Source organism: Labrus mixtus, chromosome 8, assembly GCF_963584025.1.
Source record: "Labrus mixtus chromosome 8, fLabMix1.1, whole genome shotgun sequence".
NCBI lineage: Eukaryota > Metazoa > Chordata > Actinopteri > Labriformes > Labridae > Labrus > Labrus mixtus.
The window spans coordinates 21,397,936-21,420,226 of NC_083619.1; the positions used below are offsets into that span (position 1 = coordinate 21,397,936).

The 22,291-nt window shown below is 37.8% G+C and overlaps 2 protein-coding genes across 2 annotated transcripts; both read left to right on the plus strand.

Moving 5' to 3' along the window:
* Positions 1 to 3,086: 3,086 nt before the first annotated feature.
* acadm (acyl-CoA dehydrogenase medium chain) lies at positions 3,087 to 12,666 on the plus strand. The gene is made up of 12 exons (XM_061045103.1): positions 3,087 to 3,208; positions 5,075 to 5,186; positions 5,745 to 5,842; positions 6,773 to 6,842; positions 7,073 to 7,173; positions 7,467 to 7,547; positions 7,728 to 7,858; positions 8,702 to 8,810; positions 9,420 to 9,560; positions 9,662 to 9,757; positions 10,949 to 11,197; positions 11,295 to 12,666. The coding sequence occupies exons 1-12, from the start codon at positions 3,194 to 3,196 to the stop codon at positions 11,364 to 11,366; spliced, it is 1,275 nt and encodes a 424-aa protein (XP_060901086.1). The 5' UTR covers positions 3,087 to 3,193; the 3' UTR covers positions 11,367 to 12,666.
* Positions 12,667 to 14,468: 1,802 nt separating this feature from the next.
* rabggtb (Rab geranylgeranyltransferase subunit beta) lies at positions 14,469 to 21,046 on the plus strand. The gene is made up of 9 exons (XM_061045104.1): positions 14,469 to 14,532; positions 14,765 to 14,872; positions 15,750 to 15,947; positions 16,593 to 16,698; positions 17,234 to 17,286; positions 17,379 to 17,489; positions 17,883 to 18,008; positions 18,456 to 18,605; positions 19,402 to 21,046. The coding sequence occupies exons 1-9, from the start codon at positions 14,527 to 14,529 to the stop codon at positions 19,540 to 19,542; spliced, it is 999 nt and encodes a 332-aa protein (XP_060901087.1). The 5' UTR covers positions 14,469 to 14,526; the 3' UTR covers positions 19,543 to 21,046.
* The last annotated feature ends 1,245 nt before the right edge of the window (positions 21,047 to 22,291 follow it).

Here is a 22,291-nt window from a genome sequence, read left to right on the forward strand (position 1 = left end):
GCATTTAAAGTAAAATAAATAACTAAATAAAATAAAATTTAAAATAAAAATATTAAGAGGTGACTAGAGCCCAGGCATTACCTGCATCACTGGGGCCCATTTTACATCAAATCTGTTTGTTTTCAGCTGTAATCTGGCTGTGATTTTTTCCATGATGAAAACATTTTTTAATCTTTGTCTCCACTGATTTATGTTGGGAGGCTGTGGTTTCAGCCAGGATGCTGTTATTGTTTTCTTTGCTATTAATAGTAAAATTCTAAGCAAGGAAATCAAGTCTCTGTCCATGTTGATATCAGGAGCTATACCTAAAATAAAGAGTGAAGGATCCAATATTAGATTGATGCCCAGAATCTGACTTATTTCTTTTTGTACATTTTTCCAAAAGTCTTTAACTTTTGGGCAGTCCCAAAAAATGAGTGTAAAATCCCCCACTAGTCCACATCTCCTCCAGCACAACTCAGAAGTACTGCTGTATTTTGAGGTGATGGATGGAGTGTTAAAGTATCACATTTTGACTTTCCAGTCAAACTCCCTCCACATTGGACTGTTTGTTAATTTATGTCCCTCTTTGAATGATTCCTCCCATTGTTCATCTCTTATTATAATGTTTGTTTCTAGTTCTCATTTTTCTTTAACCCTCATGTTGTTATCTTCAGATTCATGTTGTAATGCTTTATACATTTTTGAAATAACACCTTTCTTTGTATCTTTTTCTGTAAATGATATAAATACTTGCTCTATTTCAGAGCCCATTCCTTATGGTTCTGAAGATAACTCCTTAATTGTAGAAATGTATAAGAATCTTGTGCAGGTAGACTAAACTCCTTTCTAAGTTGTTCAAAAGACTTCATGTTTTGTCCTTTAAACACTTGTGCTATATAAACCAAACCTTTGTTTGCCCATTTGTTGTATCCTGTATCCATAGTGGAGGGTACAAAATCTGGATTTAATGCTATTTTAGTTGCTCTACAAGTGGAGTTTGACAGTCCTAATTTCTTTCATACTATCAACCATATTTTCAACGTTTCTCTAGTGCATTCATTAGTAATCTTAACTCCCCTCTGAGACTTTTCTGACACAAAGGGAAGAGCAGCTAAAGGTAACCTTGGACATGAGTTCTGTTCCACTCCTACCCAAATAGAATCTGTGTCATTAGTTATCCCCATAATAATAACCCTGAGCTGTGCTGCCCAGTAATACTTTTTTAAGTTTGGTAAATTTAAACCTCCTTTCTCCTTCGAGCAAAGAAGAACAGTCTACTTAATTCTAGCTTTTTTATTTTGCCAAATACATTTTGATATGATCTTGTCTAGTGTTTTAAATATGTAATTGGGAACTCTTATAGGCAGCGACTGGAACAAAAATAATAATCTTGGTAAGATATTAATTCTCACTGTTTCTATTCTCCCTATCAGAGTCAGGATTTCCCATCTAGCTATATCCCTTTTGATTTCTCCAATCAATTTCCCATAGTTTGCTTCAAAAAGCTGTGATATGACAGGGGTAATGATGATACCTAAGTATCTAAACCCATTGTTAGACCATTTGAAATGCACCTTCTTCTCTAGTTCTGCTGGATATTTGCCTGAGAGCATCATAGCTACGGATTTAGACTCATTAACTAAATATCCTGATATTTCTCCATATTCAGCCAAGTTATTTAACAGAGCTGGAACAGATGAGGAAGGTTCACTTATACAGGTTAATATGTCGTCTGCAAATAACAATATTTTGTGTTCCAAACCCCCCTCATCTTTAATTCCTTTTATGTCTTTGTTCATTGTTATTGACTCTGCCAGGGGTTCAACACTAACCGCAAACAGTAATGGACTAAGACGATCACCCTGCCTGACCCCTCTTTTAAGGAAAAATAAGTCTGAGCAGCATCCATTTACTCTGATTCTTGACTTCGGGTTATTGTAAACTATTTTTACCCAATCTATAAATGTTGTGTTAAACCCAAACTCTGCCAGAGTTTTGTATAAAAAACTCCACTTCACCCGGTCGAAAGCTTTTTGGGCGTCTAGACTGAGTAACATGGTATTCTGTCTGTTATTCTTAGTATCTGTTATAACAGTCAGTGTTCGCCTAATATTGTTAGCACTTTGCCTCTCAGGAATAAACCCTGTTTGGTCCGGTTTGATTATTTTCTTTATATTCTTCTGCATTCTCTGTGCTAAAATGTTTGTCAATATCTTTTACATAGTAAGCTAACAGAACCTATAGTTTTCACATAAAGTTGGGTCCTTCCCCTCCTTATGTAAGACCGAAATGATGGCTTCTGACCACGTTGTTGGTGGGTTACCTGATGCTACAGCAAAATTAAAGACTTTAAATAATACTGGCGTGACTTCATTTATGAGACATTTATAAAAATTCCCCCGGGAACCCGTCTGTGCCAGGGGATTTGTTATTTTTTAGGTTTTTTTTATAGTGTCGGATATTTCTTGACATGAAATTGGCCGTGTCATATCAGTGGCTTCTTCATTTGACAAAGTTGGCAGTTGTAGTTTTTTTAAGGAATATCTGTGTTTTGCCTTCTATGTTATCAGAGTCTGAAGCATGGTATAGATTTTTGTAGTATTCTGAGAATGCTTCATAATATTGTCTTTCTTCCTGTCTTATAAAGATAGAAATGGAGAAGAGTAAAATGCCAGCAGCATCTCTTACACATGAGTTCAGCTCTGTTTCAACAGCATCATCTGTAGTTCTACAAACTGAATGTATCTAACGCCACCTGCTGGTGATGAGCTGTAACATGACATTGTGATAATTTTTCCATATAATAAGTTATTGTAATATTTTTACTACAAAACCGTGTTTGACCAATATTGTTGTTGCATTAATGAGTATAGTGCATTTCTGTTTGCATTTCTACCTTTATTATCTGAATGTATTCCATGTTTGTATTTTTAATATAGTTAAAGTTAGTTATAGTCTGTAGAGTTAAGAGTTATCAAACTACTGGGCATTTTGGTGGAAGTTTTGAGTGTAAAAACCACAGACTGTAAGGTAAAAACTCTATTATGAAACAGAGGTTACATTGGGTAACAAACTGGGGGAAAAGTCATTTTCCGGATCCCGAGACGTGACACGTGATCAAATCCCGCAGCTGTGATTGGCTGAGGAGGCGGATATTAATATCTGGGACAAAGGTTGCGGTGAAGTCTGTTTTCGCACTACTGTAAAAACGATGCTGTTCAACAAGGTAAGCGCATTTATTGGACATTAAAACGTTATTCCACCGGCATGTCTCTGTAGTTTAAGTTGATTTGAATGGTTCGTGGTAGATTGTGTTCGCCGTCTGATCGAGTCTGAAAGCTTTGGTTCGCTACGTCAGCGGCTAACGTTAGCTGACACACATTCAACGATACCTGCACATTTTAAGACTTGTTGTAAAGTGTGCAATATCTTGTGTTTTACCCGTGTGTGTGTCCAGAATTAATCTGCTGTCTCCCTGAAAAACAACTAGCTAAGCAGGTCGTTTTACACATTTCACCCCTAACTTTAATTTAAACACATGTGCAGTATATTAAAATAATAATATTGTAAAAGCTGCAGTCAGACTGTTCTGTCATGAGACCAACCTGCAGTGTTTTACATGAGCATGTTATTCAGGTGTGTGTTTGCATTAAGGTGATATTGAACAAGATGATGTTGAACTAGATGATGTTGAACTAGATGATGTTGAACTAGATGATGTTGAACAAGATGATATTGAACAAGATGATATTGAACAAGATGATGTTGAACTAGATGATATTGAACAAGATGATGTTGAACAAGATGATATTGAACAAGATGATATTGAACAAGATGATGTTGAACTAGATGATATTGAACTAGATGATATTGAACAAGATGATATTGAACAAGATGATATTTGAACAAGATGATGTTGAACAAGATGATGTTGAACAAGATGATGTTGAACAAGATGATATTTGAACAAGATGATATTTGAACAAGATGATGTTGAACTAGATGTTGAACAAGATGATGTTGAACAAGATGATGTTGAACAAGATGTTGAACAAGGTGATATTGAACAAGGTGATATTGAACAAGATGATATTTGAACAAGATGATATTGAACAAGATGATATTGAACAAGATGATATTTGAACAAGATGATGTTGAACAAGATGATGTTGAACAAGATGATGTTGAACAAGATGATATTTGAACAAGATGATATTTGAACAAGATGATGTTGAACTAGATGTTGAACAAGATGATGTTGAACAAGATGATGTTGAACAAGATGATGTTGAACAAGGTGATATTGAACAAGATGATGTTGAACAAGATGATGTTGAACAAGATGATGTTGAACAAGGTGATATTGAACAAGGTGATATTGAACAAGATGATATTTGAACAAGATGATGTTGAACTAGATGATGTTGAACAAGATGATATTGAGCAAGATGATATTGAACAAGATGATATTGAACAAGATGATGTTGAGCAAGATGATGTTGAGCAAGATGATGTTGAACTAGATGATATTGAACTAGATGATATTGAGCAAGGTGATATTGAGCAAGGTGATATTGAACAAGGTGATGTTGAACAAGATGATATTGAACAAGGTGATGTTGAACAAGGTGATGTTGAACAAGATGATGTTGAACAAGATGATTGAAGAGCTTTGTGTTATTGATGATGGTGTGGATGTTATGGCAGGGCTCTTGTGTGATTGTACAGATGTGGTTTAACAGTCCACTGAGCCTTTGCTTACTTTTGTGAACCTGTCTCATGTTTTATAAAGTGGGTGTAGTAATTGCATAATTTTTTTGGTTTTGTGTTTAGTTAAAAAGTCAGTGCAAGGACAGGTGTGTGTAATCAACCTCTATCTGTGGCAGTAGAACCAGCTTAACCTTTTTTTTTTTAATGCACAGAATATTTTTGGTTTTAAAACCAGATATTTATAAAGGATGCTAGAAAAGCCTTTTGATAACAACTGCTGCCAGTTTTTAACTTTGGCTAAAAAGGTTTTAGCCAAAGTTCCAAACATGTTCTGTTGGGCCTGTTGTGAATTTTTGTGCTGATCTTCCCCCTACCTGCTCAGGTGCTCAGAGCCAGTGTGCGCTCTGGAATCCGGCTTCAGAGCTCCAATGCTTCTGCAGCCAATGTTGCAGCCCCTCACGGCGGCCATGCAGCATCCCAAGGCTTCTCATTTGGTGAGTAGGATGTAAAGCCTTGACTTTATTTTGAAAAGATCTGTTCATTCTGTCATATCTGCCTCATAACATCAACACAAACCCAGCACCTAATAAGACTTCTACCTCATTGTAATGTTCCTGCGTTCTGAACTAGGTGATCCCATCCTACTGAAAGTGTGATATTAATGAAGGGGGGAAAAAGGTGCTGCCAATCAAGTGTCTTATATTGCAACTTTAATCTTTGTAGGATAAAACCATACCTGCATTTATGGAATAATCTTTCCTTTGAGGATATTTGACAAAAAAAATAGAAAGAAAATACCAACTTGATTTGACTGCTGAAGCCTAATTAAAGCGTGTGCTGAACACAGAAGCAGGTCTGTGTGTTTTGTCCTTCATCATTTACATCCAACTTTATTTAGGAAACGATTTCTTCACACTTTGATCAGTGGAAGAAATCATAACCGCTCCAAATAGTTATTTTAATAAAGAAACAGTATTCAATGTAAAAAAAAGACTATATAACTATATAAAGTGTGTTTAAGTTTCTCATCGCTTCTTTTTTTTAAACTACAGAGATGTCAGAGCAGCAAAAGGAGTTCCAGCAGCTGGCGAGGAAGTTTGCACGTGAGGAGATTGTTCCTGCTGCGTCTGCTTATGACAGGAGTGGTGAGGTGAGAATGCCCAAAGATTAGTAATAACAGGAAGTGTAAAATCAAAGGTGAAATAAAGCTGGATTTAACAGTCAAATCATATAGGAGCTATGAAAAGTAATCGTGCTAGGAAATGTGTCTGCTACCGTGCCTGCACATACTTCACCACCCCCTTCTTGCCCTAAAAAAAAATCCTTAAAAATGAATAACCTCAAGTTTCACAAGTTTTCACAGAAATGGTAAAAAAAAATAAAGAAAACTTGTGAAAACAACTAGAACCGAACCAGATTGGCTCATAAAACTAGAAACTTTTTACTTTGTAGTTTTAAGACTTATCCCTCCCCAGAGCAAAAAGGTGTGAATACTCCATAGAGCTTACACATCATGACTGTCAGCGTAACACCTCTGGACATCTGTAGCACAAATATTTGAACCATTAATATTATATTAACCAAATATTTGAAACATTTGACCCTCCTACTTTCAAATCACTTATCAAAACTCACCTCTTTAAACAAGCTTTTAATGTATGATTGTGATGTGTTTTCTGTAGTTTTACCTTTATTGTTGTTATCTTTATGATTTGTGTGTAATGTTGCAATGTCTGTTAGTCTGTCCTTACTGTGCTGTTCTTTCTGTTTTTTAACAATTGTGCAGTTTCTTTGAGTTTTTGAAAAGCGCTTATAAATAAAATGTATTATTATTATTAAAATGTTTTAATAAAGGCTCTCATAATGTGTATCAAGTATGTCACCTTTTTTTAAATCTTATTTCATTTACGTCATGTAGAGTTTGTTTTTGTGTGTTTATCTGTTTACTCTCTGCTGCTGGAACATGTTAGTATATCTTTTTAGGGATCAGTAAAGTCTTGTTTTTCTGTTTTAAACTAACATTTTTTTATTTTAAAAAAGTTTGAATAACAGTCAGTTCATCTTCCCATCATTTTTGCAGTATCCTGTCCCTCTAATCACGAAGGCATGGGAGCTCGGTCTGATGAATGGTCACATTCCACAAGAGTACGGTGCGTAATTCTCTGTCTTTTTAATTGTTGAGTTACCCACCATGATCAGAGTTTCTCTCCTGAGTTTCCCCTTTGTGGTAGGACATGCTAACCTCTTGTCCCACAGGCTTGTAGATGATTGAAAAAACAATAGCTAGGCTTAATATTACTCTCTAAAAATCTTATGTGAAATAATGATTTCTTCTAAATATGTGAATATATTTCCAATGTTTGTCCCTTCTTGTATTTAGGTGGAATGGGCCTGTCAAGCTTTGAAAACTGCCTCATCACAGAAGAGCTGGCTTATGGCTGCACAGGAGTACAGACTGCTATCGAAGCAAACTCTCTGGGGGTAAGAACCACATGTCAAGAAACATGTGACGTCTTTTAAGTCCTGTTCTATTATATGTATACCAAACCAAGGAGTAAGATTAGAAAAGCAGAAAATACGGTTCTCAAACAGCTCTTCAGTGAACCTGTAAGGCTATAAATGCTATTTTGTTGTAACTGGGCTGTACCTCACACAGGACGTTATCTGACATTAAGTATTTTGTTGTCAACATCACATCAGTCTGAGTTCTAACACTGATTAATAGCAGTGGTTGTAGCTCAGTTATAAACATGTGTTATCTTTTTCTCCCAAAGGCCATGCCCATCATATTAGCAGGCAATGACGCACAGAAGAAGAAATACCTGGGAAGGCTGGTTGACGAGCCGCTCATGTGTGTAAGTGTTTCATTTTTAAATGAAATTGTACATACCATGCACCGTTGCTGAAATGTAAATGATTATTAGCCCTGCTGGTTCATAGTATTATTTTACTGCTGGATACTAACACCAGCAAAAAGAATCAAAGATGCTCCAGCTTGTATCACAGCACTCTGTGTGTACTTCTTCTTTCTGCAGGCGTACTGTGTCACAGAGCCCGGCGCAGGCTCTGACGTGGCCGGCATCAAGACCAAAGCGGTCAAAGTGGGGGATGAGTATGTTGTTAATGGTCAGAAGATGTGGATCACTAACGGAGGGAAAGCTAACTGGTATGTACTCGCTATTAATGTGTACAATGATATTATACACACTTGTGTTGAATCCTTTTTTTTAGATCAGTGTGGAGGCTGCAGGTTGTTGTGGAGTCATTGTAGAGTTGGATCAACAACTCATAAGCTACATTATAGTGTCTCCAACAAATAGGATCAGTCTTTTGTTTGAAGCAGACTAACTGTTTATCTGAGGGAGGCCTTTATTTCTAATTCCATTTGTTTGATAAGGCTAATTTATCATCATCTTTTCTGATCTGCTCGAGCTTGCCTTAAAGTTACTGAGTTACTCTTTTAATTCAAACTTTATATATATATTTTAAACCTAACATGTAGTTACTCCCATTTTGTAGCACTGGTCTGTTGTGACTGAAACAGGACAGTAATACTGCATTTCAAATGTAATGTACTAAAAATATGGGCATTTAATGGGCGCCTGTAGCCTAGTGGTTATGGAGGCCTTTGTCCTTAAAGCAGATTGTTTGAATCTGACCTCCTTTCCCCCCAGTCAGCCCCCTCTCTCTCTCTTTCCCCGGTTTCTGACTCTATCCTCTGACCTGTCTCTAGCTAGAGGCATAAAAATCTAAACCTTTAAAAACCATGGACATTTGTTGACGTTTGTTTACACATATTGTTAGTAGTCCAGAATCTGTCAGTCCGTTTTTATTCCTACATTTAAGACTTTCTTTTATTTGTGTTAAGCAAGAGACTTATCTTTTTATAGGAGGGAATACAACCAATTAGTTCTTACTATAGACACCAAATAAAATAGAAACTGATGATTAATAGTTAGGTCTGTATTTTGTACTGAGTGACCTTTTTATCTGTCTTTCACATGTCCAGGTACTTCCTCTTGGCCCGCACTAACCTGGATCCTAAGTGTCCCGCTGGTAAAGCCTTTACAGGATTCATTCTGGACGCTGACACCCCGGGAGTAATGGTCGGAAGGAAGGTGAGTTGAAAGTTGATGTGTTTTTTTTTTTTTTTTTTCATTGTTTTGTTTTTGTGGATCAAAATATTCCCTCAGCCTGAGTAGAGCATTTTTTTCTTTATAGAGCCCATGCGCCCCATAAACATCTTCATGAAATGTAACTGTCAAAAGAGAAATGAATCACATTTCAATTAAAAGACAAAGGGAAATCAAGTGGTTGGATAGTTTCAGCCCATGAGGTAAACATAAGAAATTGGACACAATGGGAAGGGAGCTTTAAAGAGACAGCAGCTGAAACAAACTGTTACAGACAGAGGCTGAAATAAGGGGATTTACAGATGCCAATATAAGATAAATTCATTTTTTTTGGGCTGCAAAGCAACTAGGTTTCCCAGACTGACATCACGAAAGGTGCATTTTAGTATAATATGGGATCTTTAAGCTCCATGGAAGTTTTATGGAAAAGGGCTTTATTTGTGTTTTATCTACACTGGTAATAATTTAAAGCTATAAAATCTGTTACCGTCTGGATGTTTCTATACATTTCAAATCTTACAAAGAAGGCATATGACTCAGGGAAAGAAACCTGCCCTAATGCCATCATGTCCTTGTGATTGTTTGTGCTTGTAGGAGCTGAACATGGGCCAGAGGTGCTCCGACACCAGAGGCATTACCTTTGAGGATGTGAGGATACCGAAGGAGAACGTCCTGATCGCAGAGGGATCAGGCTTCAAAATTGCGATGGGAGCCTTCGACAGCACGAGGCCACCCGTAAGTCTTCAAACTGGCAACACAGAAATTCAGTCCTAATCTGTTACAAAGAAACGTGTGAACTTGTTTATCATAATATATGTTGCTATAATGAAATGCAGGTGGCAGCAGGAGCAACAGGCCTGGCACAGAGGGCACTTGATGAAGCTACCAACTATTCTCTGGAGAGAAAGACATTTGGAAAGGTTATTGCTGAGGTATGATTTCACTGCAAAACATTTTTAAAACATCTACTTCAAATTTCATTTTCTCTCAAAGGCTATAAGCCGCAGTTTTGTTGAAGAGACAAAACAGTTTGCGAACTTTGCAGGCATGTGAACAGATGCGTGTGCGCTGCACTTAATGTGTTCTGGTTGCCCCGCTTGCAACTCGGCTTGTCAAGTTCTGGTATTCCTGGTTGTTTCACAACAGTTATACCCTAGAGCACAAACAAACAAGCGTTCACCTCAGCACACCCTGTGGGAAGGGTTTTGTATGTTGTTAATCAATTTTATTGTTTACACACCAACTTTCACAGCACAACTAGAGAGTAAACCAACAACACGCCATACAAACTCTACATTGTAGCACACACAGAGTAAAAACAAACAAAAAGATTCACCATTAGAGCAGGCTTGAAGCCGCCCCTCTGGCCTCTGCTCTGTGTGTGTGTGTGTGTGTGTATGCACAACTCTGACTCGCTCTTTCAAGCAGGCAGACCTTCAGCTCTGTGCTCAAAGCTTCAACCATGACAAGTATAGGAAACAGACCATGTCACGCCAAGTCCCATTAGTGTAAACTGGCGAGGGTAAGATTGTTGTAGACCAGTGCGTTGCAAGAAAATGCGAGTTGCAACTATCTTTGCCCGACGGCTGTGGCTCAGTTGGTGGAGTCGGTCGTCTCTCAACCGGAAGGTTGGGGGTTCGATCCCCAGCTCCTGCAGCAACATGTCTGACATGTCCTTGGGCAAGACTCTTAACCCGGAATTGCTCCCCGTGCTTCGTCAGCAGCGTATGAATGGGATTAGTTACTTCTGATGGTCACATTACATATGCCTTTGCATTTAGTGAGTGAATGGTTAGGTGGGCAATGCGGTGTCATCACACACAACTCGTGCACAAATAGGACCTGTGGACATGCATTTGGGCGGCCACATTCTGCAACGTTCAGTGCCTTGCTCAAGGGCTAGAAAAGCGGTACATAAGCTGAAGTCCATTTACCATTTACCTGATCTTTATAAACTGATCAACTGTCTTTTTTTTTAGTTCTCTGAATTACAGAGTTTACTGTGGAATGCTTTCTTTAAAGGGCAATTAACTTATAATCAGGTGACACTCCAGCTGTACAGTGTAAAAAGTACAAAATATGGCCCAACTCATTAGGTTCCTCTGTCTCTTCCTGTTCCACAGCATCAGGCCGTGTCCTTCCTCCTGGCTGAGATGGCCATGAAGGTGGAGCTGGCCAGGATGGCATACCAGAGGTCTGCCTGGGAAGTGGATCAGGGCCGCAGAAACACCTACTACGCCTCCATCGCCAAGGCGTTCGCTGGAGATATCGCCAACCAGGTGGCCACTGACGCCGTTCAGGTGTTCGGTGGCAACGGCTTCAACAGCGACTATCCGGTAGAGAAACTGATGAGAGACGCTAAGATCTACCAGGTGGGGGGATGATGTTGTGCACTCAATCTCTGTTCTGTAAAGGTTTTTGGGAATACGTTCGTGTTCTAATGTGTACTTTCTCATTCCCCCTTCATAGATCTACGAGGGCACAGCTCAAATCCAAAGACTCATCATCGCCCGAGAACACTTTGGAAGACACAAGAAATGAACTCTGCTCACCTGACTTGTCCTCATTGAAATGTACTTTGTTGTAATTTTTGTACACATAGGGGTGTCCATGGAAATAGATCTGAGAACTTAAATGACCTGTTTGTAAGATTCAGGGGTATCTTTTAACAGAAATCGGTGTGAAATATTCAAACATACATGTGTTTTCATCAGTTTACAATCAACATAACATAATAAATGTTTGTTTTTGTATGTCTTTGAATGAGCTCCTTTTAGCTACGTACAGAGAGTATGTCCTCTTCCACAGCCCTCCATGTTGACTACCATGTTTCTATGGTTACTGAGCTCATCTACATAATTGGAAAGGGTGAGGGGAGGAGATACCTCTGAATCCTACACAATGGTCTTTTAACTCGGTACAAAGTTGTTCAACATTGCTTGCCTTAACATCAATTCATCCTGCCTTTCTTTTTAAATCAGACCCGGATTTTGTAGACAGCAGTCCACCAGTCTATTGAAAGAACTTGAAAACCTGTTTAATGAAGCTCAACTGAGGCCTTGTGTTTTCTGACTAAATAAGTTGACCATGATCTGCTTGCTTCCAGCCGCTGCTTGTTGCACATAGAGGTCAGACAGAGGTCTCCTGAGCTTATGATAGCACTCTGGATATAGTGTTTAATATGTCAATGAAATATATAGTGTATTTATTAAGAATCAACCTGGTACACTAATTGCCAGTTGTCCATGATAAATCAAACTGTATCTCACAATAAATTAGTTTGTAATGAAGTGAGTTGATGATATTAAATGTGGAAATGTTTGAGAATGAGTTTTGGTCTTCAATCTGATTGCTGTAAAATCAAAGATAGCAAGGATTGTTATTTTTTTCTGCACATATCGTTTAGACTGTCATATCTGTCTCTAACGTGCTGTAAATCACACTTTGTTGGCTGTCATTAAGGACTTACCACACATGCTTTGAAAAATTTAACTTTGAGTTCCTACGTCAAACCATGAATGCAGTTTTAATTATTCCGACATGAGACTCTAAAACATTTATCTCTGGACTGTGTTTGGGGGGAAAAAAAGGGAACGTGTGTGGAACGGTATGTTTCATAAGTGTAAAATGACATGTTGTCTGAAGATTGTTTTCTGCCTGGTTTGCAATTAGGTCCTAAGAAGTTACTGTCACCATCCAACATAGAGAGGTGTAAGCTTCACACTTCACCTCTCAACCACTTGACTGGACTTTGGATGTAATATGTTCAAGCTGTCACAGTAACAGAATGAAACTTCTGCTTTTATGTATTCCAGCCATTTAAAATAAAAGATTCAACTCATGCTAGAACTGATTGGGGTTTTTTTGTGCATTTTGAGGATATGAAGGATTTTTTGATTCCGCTGACAATTGTCCGCTGAAATGCTCGTGTTGCAGATTTGATTAGCTTGCCATTAGGGAATCTTAACCCCATCTGTAACTCTTTTATTTTACCCCTGTTGACTTGTGAAAGAAAACCCTATAAGAGCCTTTAATGTGTTTGTGATGGCTATAGGAGTTGTAGCAGAAGAGGGGGAACGGGACCCAATGGAAGAATACTGTTCAGTATCCCACCAATTCCCCAGATTAAGATTAGATTAAGATATTTTAACTCATTATTTTAAGGGACTGCATGGGCATGGGTGAGATATTTAGGAGCATGTACTGCCTTTTAACTATTTGATTTAGGAATTACTCCGAATATTTTATTGAATATACAATATTGATAGATTGCAATCCCACCCAAACTGTATGGTTATTAACAGTTCATGACTTTCCATTGGTAAAGGCCGCCTCCCAAGGAACACTTTTAGTGGATAAGTATAGCTAAAAAAGCCCTCAGACAAATATAGTAGTAAAATATAGAAAAGTAAAATATATGGGGAAAGAACAACAAGTACTCCAAAGTTGTTCTGGAACAGAATACAGTACTTGAGTAAAAGAAGGTCCACTTATATTGGCGGGCAGTGGTGGGTTGAGGTAATTTACCAAAAATGTTCTTTTCTTTTCTGATTCAAGAGTTGTTGGAAAAGCATCTCTGTTTTATTTGTACTCATCAGCCCTTTTGTCTAAATATCATAAACAGGGCAGGTTTGATTTTCCATTGATTGTAAAAGTCTCAGTTGTGACTTGCAGGTTGTAGAGTCAGAAGATTTTCCCTCAGAAGAGATTCCCTCAATTCTTTTAAATCCCTTCTTAAAACGTACTTTTACAGACTTGCTTGTATGTGATGTCGTCTTCTTAATGTCTTTTCTTACTGGTTTTACTATTTTTATCTTCTTTTACTTCTTACTGTCCTTTTATTTATGCTCTTATCTCGTATTTATGCTCATATCTTAATCTCCTCTTGTGTTTTAACTTGGTAATTTCTTATCCTACTTACTTTGTCTATTTATGTTTCATATTTATATTTACTTTGTATTTTTATTAATATTATAGTTTTGGGTTTTTTGATCCTTTAACCACTTGTTTCTATTTCTTTTTCTGCTCTTACCTTCTTATTGCTGTTATCTTTTTATTTGCTTTTATCTCTTTTAGTTTCTTACATTTTTTTAAATCTTTGGTCCTCTTGGTCTCAGCTCGTGTTGTTGGGTTCTTGTGTTGCCTGGGTTCTTATGATGGTTCTTATGATGGTCGGGTTATATATGTCTGTTGGGTATCGTGCACTTTGGGTTCTTTTCTGTTGAATTGTATTTCATTATTCTTAGTATTTTGCATTTGTTTGTTCTTGCTGTTGTTTATGTTCTTCTGTGTTTGCTTTAGTTTGTTCCTGTTTTTGCTGTTTGTCAAAGCACTTTGTAAACCTGTGTTTTTAAAAGGTGCTATATAAATAAAGTTATTATTATTATTATTATTATTATTATTATTATTATTATTATAAGATGGAAAGGGGAAGAGGACGTTGAAGCCATCCTCATTAGTAGAGTTAGTAGAGTTCAGTAGAAGAAGCAGAAAATACAAATAAAGAGAAATATCTTAGAATTATAATCAAGCAGCATAACATAAGTTGTTTTTTTTTTTTTCCTAAAAACTGTCTTTAAGTTTTATATGGCTGAATGTTCAGTAAACTATTTCCCACCCCGAAGCAGAAGGGGGCGATATGCGCTCAGAAGAATCTTACAAAGAAGAAGAAGGAAAAAGGAATTATCATGCGAAAGTACTCATGATGGTAACTGGATTCTTGTTGTTTTATTTTACAGTTGGTCATTGTATTTTAAGATAACACTAAAGCCGAAGTGATTGCAAATATCCGCCTGTCCCCGCTGTGTCCAAATGTATCTTAACTTTGACCTCCAATCTGTTAAAGAAGACGAAAGAATGGGCTGAACTGTAGCTGTTACCGGTGTTAGCATGTAGCTCACTGTTAGCACAATCTGATAATCTGATGTGTTTCATGACAGGGCACCCAAGTGAAAGATGTCATCGTAAAACCAGACGCTCCCAACTCACTGCTGCTGGACAAACATGCAGACTACATCGCTGCCTACGGCTCCAAAAAGGACGACTATGTGAGTAAAGACAAACTTAAGAATATCCTTATGTCTCTGTGATTGCAGTGAGGTTCACAAATGACAAACAGTTTGTAAAAATGTAAACTTTTTAAACTTTAGCCTGAGTTGCATATATCATATATCAAACTGTATTGTGGGCTCATGTTTTTTTTGTATGGGTGGGATATGTATGTATATATGTGTTGTGTGTTTGTTTGTATGCTGGCTGCTGGAACATTTCCCCTGCTGGGATGAATAAAGTATATCTTATCTTATTATTTTAAAAGCAGACTGAACAATTTATATATTTGTGGATTTCCATTCCATATATACAAAACTATAAATATTTGAGTGTGAAATATCAGAAATACATTTGAGTTGTGGATTTGTTTCACATTTATATAGAATGAAATATATTTAGTGTGTGCGTTGAAATACATTTGTGACTCATTTGTGACTCATACTCAAGTCCATGGTTTGGTTTGACCAGCATTGTGTTGAGCAGCTTGACTTAAATCCTATTCAACAGCTTTGATGAGTAAGAAAAGCTGATGTGAGAATGCATTATCCCCCAACGTCAGTATCTGACCTCACTGGAGTTCATGTAGCTGAACGGTTTCAAATCCCTAAAGCGAGATGGAAACGCTGTCCTTTCACCCCCGAGTACACCTATTCATAATATTTTACTGCCACACACTAGTCTCAATTATTTTCTTGACAAGTTTGAGTAGATTTTGCATGTCATTTGTCCACCTCTATTTGCCTTTATGCATCCTTCACAAGCGTTTTCATTCTTTATAGAAAAGAAACGGGTAGTTAAAAACCATCCACGAACTGTAGATTTAGCATGTCCTGCTCTCCTTTTTATAAACGTCCTGATTGTGTTTTTGTTCAGGAATATACGCTGTCCGAGTACCTGAGGATGAGCGGCATCTACTGGGGTCTGACAGTGATGGACCTGATGGCGCAGCTGCCTCGGATGAACCGGCAGGAGATCGTAGACTTCATCAAAGCCTGTCAGCATGAATGTGGAGGCGTCAGTGCGAGCATCGGACACGACCCCCACCTGCTTTACACCCTCAGCGCCGTTCAGGTGACTCCTTAGACCTGGGGCATTAGTTAATACTGTTGGACACTGCTTGGTGTGTCAGGGCCTCCATTACACAGCAGCCTCTGCCATCATTGTGTGATTGGGGTGTGTATGGGTGAATGTTACATGGACATGAGTAGACTTAGGTCTAATTAGGTGCTATGGAAAACCATTAAACAGTCAACAGGACTTGACAAACTTCATTCTGTTTTCTCTTCATCATCTGGGCTGTGAAATGTTGAAATTGTTGTTGAATTGTTACAAATACTTTCTGTGATTTAAGATTGATTAAATGCTATTTTATTTAAAATGTAAAGTATATTACAATCTATATAGCGTTCCAGAAATGAGCCAGAAAGTCAAACATAAATATAGAATAAATGTAGGACTTATTGAATTTATTTCAAAATTTGACCAAATCTGTTTTGACCCTTAACACCTGTGTGGTTGATCATTTTTATTAAGCAGCCTTTTTTTCAATATTTAATTCTCTTGAAGGGCCTTTATGATTTAAAGATGTTGTCATTAAACTGATAGTGGAACTTCTAAATGTGTAAGTGTAAAAGTTAAGTGCCTTTTTGGGTGAGCTCGATCACTCTTTAGCTCATACATTTAGGCTTATCTGGGCTTTTGAATTCTCGTCCTCAGATCCTGTGCTTGTACGACAGTGTGGATGAGATCGATGTGGACAAAGTGGTGGAATACATTAAAGGACTACAGCAGGAAGACGGTTCATTTGCAGGGGACAAATGGGGTGAGCAGTATTGACTTAAGACTAGATTTATTTAGATTGACGGCTGTACGTTTAGGCGAGTGAAGACTGAGTTATTGTGACTTCATTTCTGCATATAGTCATTCATACAAAAAAGATTAGAGTCTTGAAACATGCAAGCATGCAGCGACATCTGGTGATTGGAAATTTAGAGCAGCTCTTCAAGCCCAGGTATGGTATTTAAAAAAAGGACTGATACACTTGGATTTAGCAAAAAAATAGTTTTCATTTGAATTCAAAGGTTTACATGTAAATACTTTTCTTTAAACTGCTGTAAGCAAATGTTAATACTTTAGCACAGGCTGTGCAGAAAATAGTGATTTTTGGAATGTGTGTTGGATGATACATGTAGAAATATTCACACATCAATTATTTTTCTTTCCAATAATTATTTAAATAGTTCAGTTTGAAAAGTCAGCTGATACCAAGTGTGCTGGGGATACCAGAAATAAAAGCTGCATTCTACTCACCCTGCAACAATGTGTTGTTATAAAAAAAATGTTGTTTGTCCTGACAGGAGAAATAGATACAAGATTTTCCTTCTGTGCTGTCGCTACACTTGCATTACTGGTATGTTTATTATTGTGTCTCTACTCATACAGTCACAGTCATAGTCTACACTCTATCATTTGATGATGACTTTGTCTTCATTCCCTCCAAAGGGCAAGATGGACACAATAAATGTTGACAAAGCTGTAGAGTTCGTCTTGTCCTGTATGAATTTTGATGGAGGTTTTGGCTGCAGACCGGGTTCAGAGTCTCATGCTGGTCAGGTGAGTGCACTAACATACTTATGAAATGACAATCCCTGTTGTAATTTGACTTATTATTATTGTTTCATGCTATTTTATCATGTGATGCCCATTTTATGTCTTCTGATGTAGAGCACCTTGAGCTGCAGTACTTGTATGAAAGGTGCTATACAAATAAAGTTTGTTATTATTATTACTCATTTTTCAGAACAATATTTTGTCCTTAAATTGAATATCAAATGAAAGAATTCAGGTGTTAAGTGTTCCACGTCAAAGCTATAAGGACACATAACTGTCGATCCCCTACACTGACAGGTTCACTGCAGGTTATCACATTTACACTCCTCCTAAGCAGAGGCACCTGTAAGAATCCTTTTTCTCCAATTGCATGGTTTTCTCCCTTCTCTCTGTCAGATTTACTGTTGCACCGGTTTCCTGTCGCTCACCGGTCAGCTGCACCAGGTGAACGCTGACCTGCTGGGCTGGTGGCTCTGTGAGAGGCAGCTGCCGTCTGGAGGCCTCAATGGACGACCAGAGAAGGTTTGTGCTTTCACAGAAGTGAAACAATGACATTGTGGAACATGACTTCAAACACATCAGGACTGGGTGATTCCTTATTTCAGCTGCTTAAAGTTTGAACTGCAGCAAATCTACTTGAACAATATAAAGTTCTGAAAACAGTTTTGACCGGCACTTTGCTAACTGTGTCTGTCTGCTGTTTGCTGCTGAGCACTTTGTATTAATCTGCAATACTCTGTGCAATATTTCCACTGTACATTACTCTGCATTTCTAATACATATTTCTTATTTTATTCAAATTTCTATTCACTATTTCTGATATTATGCTGTATAAGAGCACTGCCTGAGTTTCCCCCCAGTGTTAAATCAAGTGTTCTGGTTCTGAGCGGTACCTCAAAATGACAACAATCATTGACTAACTTGTATCAACTATATCAACTATGCTTTGTTTGCCTCTGTCTCACTCAGCTTCCAGATGTTTGCTACTCGTGGTGGGTTTTGGCGTCGCTGAAAATCATCGGCAGGATCCACTGGATCGACAAGGCAAAGCTGCGGATGTTTATTCTGGCCTGTCAGGATGAGGAGACGGGAGGTTTTGCTGACAGACCAGGAGACATGGTGAGCTGTCAAACACAGATAATTGCAGCACGCAGCAAATCAAAGAGGAAACCTTTATTAACTGGGTTTTTTTCTGCAAATCCAGCTTCCTGATTTATCTTATGTCATTTTAACAGCATCTCAATGATCCTATCAACTGTCTCTCTCCTCATATCATCCAGTTGAAGGTATCAGGTTGAGACAGCCTTGCATAAGCTAAGTAGGAAAAGATTAAGAAGTAGAAGTTGAGAGTGGATTTGACCATTTTCTAATTTATTTATTTATTAATTCATAGTTTCAAACATGTACCTAAAAAAAATAAAGGTTATGCATTAAATATGCAAATGATATTTCTGGTTTACTATTTCCTAGTTTTACATAAACGTCGGAGATTATGAAGGAGTGAGACAGAACGAAGCAACAACCTCTGATGTTGAAAAATTAATCCAGTGACGGACTGCAGTTCCTCCATTGTCCACTTGGAGCTGTCCGCAAGATCAAAGGGATGCATATCAAGCGCATATTAAAATGCAATTTTTACAGCAGAAATAAACATGTTTATAGCCTGGTTAAAATAAAAACATTTTTTCAGTCAACAGCTAATTTCTCAATCGCTTAAAATTCTACAGAGGGGTGATTCTTTTTCCTTATCCAAATACAAGCTGAGCTCAGAGAAATAAGCCAAGCCTATTTGGAGCATTCCCACTGTCAGCCCTTTCAACGTGCTGTTTCCACCGACTTCAGTGTAGTTACAGCGCTTGATTACAGCCCAAGTTGAAAATTGTGTTTTACCCCGCTGCTCCCTTCTTTTCTGCAGGTTGATCCTTTCCACACTCTGTTCGGAGTAGCAGGTCTCTCTCTTCTTGGAGACGAACAGATAAAGCCGGTGAATCCTGTTCTGTGCATGCCTGAGGACGTCCTGCAGAGGGTCAACCTGCAGCCTGACCTCCTTAGCTAGCCCTGTGACAACCCCACGCAGCCACTGGCACACACTGCTTTTCGTCAGCCACACATATAGTTCACTACTAAAGCTGGATGTTGGGAGCAGAGAGAGGACCACCACACATGTGTTAGTGTTAGCTGACAGACATATTGCTCTCCGTTCACTAAGGAAACTTTAGAGTCCCATTGTTCTGATTCCTCTGAGCCTCCTCTTGTTTAAACCTTCAACCGAGCCCTTTGTCACAAAGGCGTCCTTGTTGGTTTTACTAGAAAAGAATGGTTTAGAAGGAAGAGATGTTTCAAAGTGTAATCATCATTGCAAAAGCTTAGAAATCATTAAACAACTTTTCTCAACTTTTGGGAAAACATGCAACTGTGCAGGAAAATGTTGTGTTAATTATTTAACTGAGGTTTCTCTTTCTCTCACTTATTACCTTTTAGTTTTCAACTAGCCAAGGAGGTTATCACTGTTATGAATTATAAGCCAGAGGTGGAGACAGAGGAACAGATTGTCTCTTCATTCCCTTAGTGACAGGGAAAGGAATATTCTGTTTAACTCGACAGAAGAACAATGACACACATGCATGATCACATTTTCCGGCCTAAGACACTTGAGGGTTTGACAGTCATATGGCTGTAAGACACCATCTCTTTGTCGTTTTAAATCAAAACTACTTTCATATTTAGAAGGTAAAAGTGGGCGTTACACTAGATAAGTTGTTAGAACTGGATTCTAACAGGCCTCACAAATGGAGATGCAGCGCAGAACTTATTTTAAATAAAGCTTGAATACTTTACACAGGAAATGAAGTCAGTTTGAAGTACAAAGAAACTATTTGTTGGGGCCTGAATTAGAGGTAGGAGCAGACAAAGGATGCAATGTCTCTTGCATGAAATGCAGAGACACACAGGAACACATAGCAGCATTTCTGTCTGGTGCGATGAATATTTTACTCCTTATCCACAATCTCAGCTCCACTAACGTATCCATGTTAGTCAGTCCAGTGTTGTGATGCAGCTGTTTGCAGAGGGGTTTGGTCTGCCCCTAACCCTCTACTGAGTGTCAAATAATGAAACCTTTCCAGTCTTACATGTGCTACCAGTTTTGAAGTCTTTTTTTTTCTGTCAGAACTAACTGCTGAATTCAACTTTTATCTTTCCTTAGCTGACTTTCCAGTGCTCACATTGTTACAGAAGAGGAATTTTTAAATCACATGTTGAATCTATAAGCTCTCAATTTGTACGAAGGTTCAGCGGTAGATAACTGAGAAATTCATTAATTCATCTTTTTTAATGTCAAATGAAGGCAGTCATCACTTCTAGCTCAAAGCCTGTATCAAAGAGTTAAAATCTCAAGCTGCTTTAAGTTGATCAACTTGTAACATTAAAAGGTCTTGTCTTTGTGTTTTGGAAGCAGCTCTATTCCAGAAAGATACCCAATGTTGCAAATCTGTTGGTGTATAAAAATGTAACTTATTTGTTTTTTTGCCTGGCAATAAATGTTTCTCTTCTACTGTCAATCAATTCAGTATTCACTCTAAATCAACAATAAGAGACAGGAACGTAAACGATCAAGCTGTCAGGATTTCTTTTTTGTCAAAGGCATTATGGCAAAAATTAAAACCAGCCTGAGAAATTCAAGCTGAACTTAGTGGTTTTAATGTATCTTGGACTGATCTGTTAACAGGACAAGATTTTTTTTTACAGAATCAGAGAAAAAAAACATGTTTTGTTTGGAAGTAAAACCCTGTCACTGAGGCTCATTGATATCAATAAGATGCTAATAACTAATAACACTGATTACAATCTTGATGTCTGTGACATGGAAAGAAAACACTGAGTTGGGCCTCTGTTGTTTTTAATAGCAGAGTTCTTCACAAACACAGAATGGAAGTCAGATGAAGAAAATTTACAAGTTTATTAATTTAAGACAATTGCTTACCCTGATAGGAAATCACAAGAGTATATCTTATCTCATAATTATATATATATATAAATGAAATGGATCATCAATTTCTGTAGGCTAATTACCATCTTAGTATGCAACACTAACAGTCATTTCCAGTAGGCACATACATTTTCCACAGGCTAACATAATGAAGCGGCACTGTGTGACTTTGAAGTTCATATTCTGTCTTTGTGGTGGTTTGGCATCTATGGGTTCATTTTGTGTCTCCTGCACATTTTTATCCCCCTTCTTTACTGTCATTATTACATGTTTTTTTTTATTCATTTTTCACATCTTTAGTGTTTATTGCATGCCTTTTATGGACTCTTTTATTTTTATTTCAAGATGATCGTTGAACTTTGATGTTATCCTGCGTTTGATTGGTGGAGGTCTGATGTCAGGACTAAGGCCTATTGGACTTTCGGGACACTTTTTTTCCCCGAACATTTTTTGATGGGAGTTAATGAGGACGATGAATAGGACTGTCTGGACTAGCTGCATTAATATTGTAAGTAAGCGTTTTCACTTTTAAGTGAGCTACTTGTGTTTTGCTGTTAGCTGTGTGGACAAAGGCTTCCTAGAATGTAAGCTCACTGCTAGCAAGTTAGCTTTATGTAGCCTATGGCTGTTTCCATAGAAACTTAAAAGGAGTTATTTCCAATGAATGCTGAGGTTATTTGCATTTGTTCACAGCTGAAGTGTTTGTTTTAGTCTACAAATGCTTGTTGTGACAACGTTGACTGTAATTGTTAGCGTTTTTGTGAAATAGTATAAATTGAAAAGATAAATTTATAGTCGACTTTGCCGATTTTGCCGG